The sequence below is a fragment of the Argopecten irradians genome, unplaced genomic scaffold, assembly GCF_041381155.1.
Source record: "Argopecten irradians isolate NY unplaced genomic scaffold, Ai_NY scaffold_0740, whole genome shotgun sequence".
In the NCBI taxonomy this organism is placed as follows: Eukaryota; Metazoa; Mollusca; class Bivalvia; order Pectinida; family Pectinidae; genus Argopecten; species Argopecten irradians.
Window position 1 is genome coordinate 1 of NW_027188207.1, and position 8,356 is coordinate 8,356.

Genomic DNA, 8,356 nt, shown 5'->3' on the forward strand with positions numbered 1-8,356 from the left:
GATCATATTTGAAGAGACATACAATAACGTTTAGAGTAAAACTAAATAATTACTAAGTAAATTCTGTTATTAAAAAGGAGTCTAAGCATGTATAATTAATTGCGTTGCCGTAACTGATGTAGGTGATGATTTGTAACACATACACTTAGGTCAGGTCACTTGTCTCGTATAACACTGTGTAAAATATGATATGGGCCAATGCATGAAGAATAATTATAAATTTTACAGCACAATTACAGGGGTATTTCTCAGTTTTACTGAGTTTGCACAGCTATAACATTGTTGTTAGCTATACATACAGTACTTGAAGAAGAAAATTGGTGTCGTGTTACTTTTCAAAGTTGAATTTAATAATCATAGTTTTAGATTCAGAATAGTTTAACCTTTTAACTAGTTTAGTGATGTAGGATTTTCACAGAAAAATGCAGTCAATAAATGTACCAGTACCTGTTAATGTTGCATTACCTGCAGTTAGATTGGGATTTGTACCAGCCCCAATATTGGTTCCACCAGGATATACCATTGGGACAAACAAAATTATGGTATGCATGCATCTTATGGATTTCTGATCACAAAAAAAGTTTTACAGTAATTATTATAAATTGAGCTCTTGACTGAAAGTTAGTATTTGAATGTTTTATGTCTACTACATTCCCTATTATTTTTCTTGTAGACAGTCAACGTGCAGATGAATCGAAATCAAAGAAACTTCAACCATCGCGGGAACCGTGGCGGTGACAGAGATGGCAGAATGAATTTCAATAGGAAGGGGCTTCTTGGAGAACCACCAGGGATGGGAGGGATGAACGGTCCTCAGATGGGAGGAGGGCTCGGTATCCTTGGGAGTGCTCCCGGACAGGGAATGCCAGGCGGTAATATCTCTGGACCGTTAGGAGGGATGAACCAGAATAATATGTTTGGTGGAATGGGCGGAGGGATTGGACAACAAATGGGAATGGCTCAAGGGAGAGGAGGAATGGATCAGTCTCACAACCAAAACGACATGAGCCGGGGCGGTCAAGGTGGTATGAATCAAGGTAACCAGGGTATGATGGGCATGCAGCAACAGATGGCAGCGGCTGCAATGAGAGATTCACAGCTTCAGCTGGTCAGTAACCTGATCCAACAACAAGGAGGCATGTCTTCACCCATGATGGGTGGGCCGAATCAGGGTGGAATGATGAGCGGTGGTCAAGGCATGGGAGGTGGTGGAGCTGGCCTGCTGGGCATGGGCGGTATGGGCATGAACGAGATGGGCCGGAGCAACGAACGGCGGAACAGTGGGGGAAACAATATCCCATCACTGTTTGATATAAACACAAAAAAGACCGGACTCCTGGGGAAAAGAGGAAACACAAACAACCGAGAACGGGAGAGCCGATTTTCAAACCACCAAAACAACAACAAACGGATGAGGCAGAACAACCAGGGGGTAAGTTTTGTGTATACTGTGACTGCATGCTCAATGGTTTTGAAAAGCATATATATGTGTTGGTTCATTGGCTAATTTCTATTTCTGTCCCAACTTTCATTTGGAGGGTTTCATAAGATTGATTATCAAATACATCGTTTTACTAAATTGTCATTGTCATTGTATGACATTCAGCTGACCGTTTTCATATCATGTAAGACTATTTCATGATATAAAATTGTATCCTAATGAAGTTGATAGACTTATTAAAATGGTAAGATCCAAAGGTTGAATTGAAATATCAACACATGTATACATCTATTCTGATTTCTTAATAATAAATTTAAGATATCGGGTAATTATATAAGCTGTTTTTCATAACAAAAAGTCTTGACCTGAAATAAAAAGGGATGCTAAATGCTAAAAATTGATTTATTAGGACCAACTGCCAGATATATGAAATAGTCGCTTTTATTTTCATGATTTCTAGATATTTGTTTTGAAGTTGCATGATATACTTTACATACTGGTAAACTTATTAAAATTGTTTGAAAAGTATATTTGTTTATAATTGTTTGAAAGGTATATTTGTTTATTTGTTTGTGACACTGGATTACAAGTGCTTGTATCATCACAAAATACTATTTGAGAGTTATACATGACTTGCTAATAGGCTGACAAGTTTACAAACCTGACAAATGACAAGGTTAAGATTTTCTCATGTCCAAATGCAACATACTAGAAAAACCTTACGTATACAGCTCCAGTGTAATTCAGTTAGCATGGAGTCTGTTATTCCGAAGTCTGTACTCTGAACCTCAGATCAGAAAAATATATGTACATAACATATGAAATAGACGAGGGAAAATTGGCAGAACTTTCGACCTAAAATAAAAATTGCTCTGGTATAACACAATTGTTTCTGGTGTAAACAACTCTCTGGAATGTTGGTACCCATTGCTTGTTTTGTACATATGTTAAACTTAGATTGTGCATTATTTCTTCTGTGACATAAATTAATAAGTCTATCTCTAGCCCCTTTTAGTCCCCACTCTCAGTAAGCTGATGCAATGGAAATATACTTCTCTCTTAGTGGCATTATAACAGAATGGCCAATTCTACTTTGCATTCATGATCATTTCAAGTGAATGAACACCTTGACCTGCAGAGACAACTTTGAAGAGAAAAGTATGCACCTGAAATACTTGTATGTGTTATAGCATACGAATCAACACCCTCTTCATTCTTAAAAGTGTCCACGAAAAATCAGTTTCCAGCTTCCTCTCTCATCATGATACATTCTGCCTAAAAAGCCATCAGAAATCACCCAAATTTTAATGATATGAAGCTCCTGTGCATGCCATTTGTGCCATTTCTGGGTTAATTTTAGTTGGTATATACACAGAAAGATACGGTATACATGTAATTGCATCATTTAAATCTGTAATATAATTGACATTTTTGTTGCTGAATAGTACTATAGTAGATTCGATTGAATTAATAATTTTTGATTTCTCTGACTGGTGTTTTATTATTTTTATTATCATAATTCGGGTAAAGTAAAATATACATTGTTGTTTGTCCATCATTTTTAGTTTGATTGAAGGTTTAACTTCAGGTTTAGCGTCACTCAAATCTGTCTGTGTATGATTTTTTGTTGTGATATACAAGAATGCGGCCTATCTATTGACGACCACGAACATGTAGCAGCACTCTGTCTCCTCACAGCAGTCCTTGTGTTTGCAGTCCTGTAATAGACTTTATTTACCTGTCACGGTAGGGAATTAGGCTAAATTTCCTTTTCCGAAATTCTTCTTGCATGAAATACAATTTCAGTGACTCAATTTGAGCCTCTTCCCCTTGATCCCAGTCCTCTCCTGTCCCCCAGCTCTCTGAAGTATATTTGTCTAACCATTCTCCATTCTTTCTTCCAGAGTAAATAAAAAAGGATATATATGTATTGTACAATGTCATTGATTAAACTCCCCCAAATTTTAGTTCAGTGTTGATCTTGATTGACATGGTGAGTGGTCTTTTTCACTTTTTTTTGTCCATGAATTTGAATAACTACTCATGAAAAGACCATACGCACAGTCATTTTCATGGTTTTCAAAAAAAAGAAAATACCATCACCCATTCGGTCACCAACTTCATCTGTCCATTATAATCCATTCACTCATTGTGTATTTTTCAAGCTATTTTGTATTCATGTCTAGAGTGACAGTTCAATTGATCGGTGATCCTAAACTTGTTTGGTGCCCCCATAGCTTGTCCCCTTTTCATCAAGCCCTAAGAGGCTTTCATCAAAAACGACAAGGACAACAAAATTCGTCACGAAGTCGCTGGGTGCGATCGCAGCCCCTACCCGAGCTTGGCTGTGCCCGCCCCTGAGAGCGAGAATTCCCGACGTCCACCATCAAGCAAGGGACTCAAAATAAATCTGTGACCGTTCCCCGAACTCGGCGCGCACTTCGCGGGACAGTGCGTGGAATTCAGGGTACTGTAGCCTCTATGCAGCTTTTCTCATTTTGCAAGATTTTTGCCTTCCCGTTACTGCTTACACATCCTTTGTACTTGTACTATACATCTTCTGACATGTTAGTTCATGCGTTCTTGTCTTTGAATAAATTTTTATATTCTTGATAAAAGAAGACAGTGTGGAGTCAAAATCCTTTGTCATGTTTGATCAGCGATGCATTATACAAGTTTTAATTCAAGAAATCAACCGTTTACATGGATGTTGCCTATTTTCTAGGATTTGAATGCAAAATAATTTACACCTCACAACTGTAACAGCTGAATTCTTTGAGAAATCTCAAATAATCGTGTTTACCTACTACTATGGCACTTTTCAATATTTTGATCAGTGTGACTACTTGCGTCTCCTGTGCTGTTTTCTATATATGAACTAAATCAATATTTACACAGGATGGCTCCAGTACAATATGTAAACTCGAATCCAATTCACTTTCTATCATTTAATTCCATACTGGTGCGGGCTATATACCCTGGTATAATACATTACACACACTAAAACAGCTGCTAATCTTTCTATTGTTCCACCCTTATTATTTGAACCATATAGAGTTTGTAGCCAGTGATCAAAGTGTGTTTTCTTTTCTGAAGAAGATAATATGCATTGGCTACTATAGAGTAAAAACTAGATAATGTGGAAATTAGTCTTTGTTATAGGATATAACATATTGCCTTCTCAATATTTCATAATAATTAGAAATTTCGATCATGAAACTGTTGTTGTCCAAAAGCCGTACCCACCCTCGTATGAAGCTGAGATCGACTGTGTAGAAGTTTAAAACCTTCCTATATTCTTGAGCATGTAGCCCGAGGCTATATTTTTTGGTCAGACTCTGTTTTCATACAGTTTTAACCGAGCGGAGTCTGCATTGATGGATCAATGCTTCCCTAATTCCTTAAATATTTATAGGGAAATTTCAGTCCCTCAAACAGAATCTTTTCAACACTGGATCATCGAATACAGTCATTTTATCCTTTTTCAAAAATTCAATAATTTTGGTTGGTGGTCAGGTCTTGGTTTACACAACTTTGATTTGAAATTATACTTATCAGCAACTAACTTTACCAAGCTTCCCCTGAGGGCTTTAAGGCAGTCATACTTAGACCCAGCCTATATCTTGACATCCACTACTTTGTCAACATTTCAACATCAATCAACAATTATTACTTTCATACGATTACTTTTTCAATGCATTATAATTCATATGAAGTGTGAGATACATTTGTATCTTCTAGCTTTGTTTAAGTAGAATTATGTGATATTTGCCATACTTCCTTATGCTCCACATCTCTTTAGCTGGAATTTTATACGTTAACTGGGCTTAAGACCACCTATGTTTTTTCTCAGTATTTGATACATAGAATCTCATTTTACAAAGATGTGTGTTTTGATTATGTTTCAAACAGAATTTCTTGTATTGGATTCCAAAACCTTTAGTTATCACTGTGATTCTCGTTTGCAAAATGTGTGGATGGGTCTCCTTGATTTCTGTGATTGTCTCTATTCCTTGGGTTTTTATAACACAACCACATATATTATTTCTGTCTATGTGTATTTCTTCCAAGATTTCCCAAATTCTCAATTTATATTCTTTGAGTCAATTTGAGATTTCTCTGTTAATATTACTTTGTCTTTCTGAACCTGTACAGTGAAACATCACCTTACACCACCTCAAGAATTTATCTAACACTTGTTTCAGTCCCACACCCCCCCCCTTATATTTTTCCCCTCTATATCAGATATGTACGACAACCCCGCTATTCCCATTACGACTGGTACATTGGTAATTTGGTTTAACTGTGTTTGGCTAGCCCATAATATCAAACTCAAATTAACCCGTTTACCACCTTCGGGTTTTATCGAGTAAAATGTCTACCCACATTTCTGTTCCAATGATTTCTTTACCATAATTTTACAGTGTTTACATTACAATTTATATTCACTTTGTATTACTCTTGACAATCAATTTGGAGATTTTAAACAGTATACCTAATGTAAAACAAAACTAATGTTTAATATTACTTTTTCAGAATTTAGAAATCCTGTACAGACCATTACACATGTCATTTCAATTTGTAATTGTATAATTTATGCATATTCTTGACATTAACAACATGATACATCTCTGTATACTGACAATTAACATTATGCGCTTATCATTTTGTTTCACTTAATTGATGGATAAAAGACATCCTAAATAAAAGCGCTAATTAGTAACAAAGTGTAAATTGTATTACCTTGGCATGACCTTGTCCCATTTTTCCCAGTCAATCACTTAACTGTATTGGGTCCCTAAATATTCTCAGAGCGGAGGTCCCAAATAGTTCTACACCTTGATATTCTGATTTGTGTATATTTCTCTGATCTGGTCGATTGTATTGGTGTCTCTCATAAAAAACCTCTTTATATTCCATTTTAAAGTCCTATGTCAAGTACACTTCTGGTATTTTTCTAGCCTAAGATAAAGGTTTAGTTGAAGTTATTATAGTGCTACTAGGCTTGTAGCATTCCCTCGAATATACTTTTTAACAAGTCCTAAAACACAGCTGTGATGTCATCCATTGTTTTTTTGGGTACTGTATCCAACAGGATGGGGTCATGTGACTCGTCCAAAACTTGCCAAATAATATACCTGTAACTGTCCATTAGGTACCTGTCCAATAATTGCATTTCTTTGTGAACTTCGAATTCCCATCTTATGGTGCTCTTGCTTATATATGTAAATTGTCCCTGGTCATACACGACTCATTATTGGATCATGGACAATGCCACAGTGGCTGATCGGTTAAGATTTCCAAATATTTCCACTCTCAGAGTTATCAAGTTTAAAAGCCACATAGGGCAATTTCAGGCATATACTGACTGAAGGTGGGGTTTTCTCCAGTTATTCATCATCTTTCGCCTCCTCCGCTCCAAAATTTGGCACACCATGAAATAACCTTGGAAAGACACTTTACAGGTTTTTTCAATGGATCTTCCCAAGACTACGTATATACCCAGTCCTACTCTCCAACACATATTTTAAAGTATCTTGGTCATCCACATATATAACTCAACCTTACCTCTGTATTATATTTGGATCCCAGGCTTGTCGGGTTCAAGATCAAACCAATCTGATAAAAAAAAAATTCCATTGATTTCTATCTAATACAACTTGACATAAATCAAATTGTTTTCCCTTCTGTCTGCATGCACTTAATATATATTTCCTGCTCTACTAGTGTCTGTATAGTGATTGATGTTCAATGTGCATGGAGGAGTATACCCTTTCAATTGTACCCTAATTTGGTTGGAAATGTACAGGCTGCCCATGAACGACTTCTCTCATCTGTCATGAAACACAAAGTGCGATTAGGATTTCCATATGATCTTAATATAACCCATGAACTACTCAAACAACCTCACTGTTTACCTTAAGACAACATGTTGTATAGAATGTGACTTGCCTGTCAAGTTTCTAAACAGAATCATTTTGCTATATCACTATTCATCAACATGACTTTTATAGGTTCATCATCAAGAAAAGACGAGTCAGAAGAATACGATCCTGCGCAGGAGTTTCCCACAGAAGAGGACGACGAAACTTGACATGTTCCAGTATGTAGTTTAATGCTGGCCATGTCTATATGGTCCCTAAATCTTGATTGACTATTCGTTCCCTTACACAATAAATTATGGATTCAAGCTAAAGATTATGTATTTGATGTAAAGATATATATGGACAATTCGTATAATTTCATGGCTATACATACATATATAGATGCATATGGATTAAAGGCACAAATCAAATGTGCATTATAATTTAGTGTTGATTCGAATATATATATATTAGATTTCTTTCTAAGTTCTGAAAGTAGGGAAAAAAAAAAATTGAAATCATTGGTAAACTCTGAGATCCTGAGTGGTTGTGTCAACAAACGTTATGTAACGTCAGACTTTAGAATGACCAGGAGTAAAAAATGGCCCTCAAAAGGTCTTTGCTTAGCTTGGAATTTGAAATTAATATTTATAGAAGCTTAAGAGATTTTGATAATTAGTACATTTGTAATTCTAGATTTCATTCTACATTATTAAACACCCATTATATTTGTTTTGTAGTCCATATGGAGAGTGACCAGTCAGGATGTCCTGATACCAGAAGGTGACTGTTCAGAGTGAACAATGGACGATAAACTGCCCAAGGACGAGGATGCAGGAGGAATCCATGGAAGAAGAAGCCAAGTCTCCAGGTTTAAGCTGAGGGAGGTGACTCTTAGTCTTACCATCACACTGAGTGGGTCTGGTCGGTCTGTAAATGATGGCAATACAGAGGTAATACACCATGAGGGAATACTACACCTAATATAATAATCTACAGTAAACTAACATCAATTTTAAAAATCCATACCTACATACTCTATAATAGGAAA

The 8,356-nt window shown here is 36.2% G+C and overlaps 1 protein-coding gene across 1 annotated transcript; it reads left to right on the top strand.

Annotated features, from left to right (window-relative positions):
* Nucleotides 1-635: 635 nt before the first annotated feature.
* LOC138313555 (mediator of RNA polymerase II transcription subunit 15-like) lies at nt 636-8,105 on the top strand. The gene is made up of 3 exons (XM_069253952.1): nt 636-1,432; nt 7,456-7,548; nt 8,046-8,105. Exons 1-3 carry the CDS (start codon nt 689-691, stop codon nt 8,103-8,105), a joined length of 897 nt encoding a protein of 298 aa, XP_069110053.1. The 5' UTR covers nt 636-688.
* The last annotated feature ends 251 nt before the right edge of the window (nt 8,106-8,356 follow it).

Excerpts from the sequence above, each read along its gene's own strand:
- LOC138313555 (XM_069253952.1), top strand. The coding sequence starts at position 689 with ATGAATCGAAATCAAAGAAACTTCAACCATCGCGGGAACCGTGGCGGT. Across the intron at positions 1,433-7,455 it reads TGAGGCAGAACAACCAGGGG|GTTCATCATCAAGAAAAGAC; the intron begins GTAAGTTTTGTG and ends TGACTTTTATAG. Across the intron at positions 7,549-8,045 it reads AACTTGACATGTTCCAGTAT|TCCATATGGAGAGTGACCAG; the intron begins GTAGTTTAATGC and ends TTTGTTTTGTAG.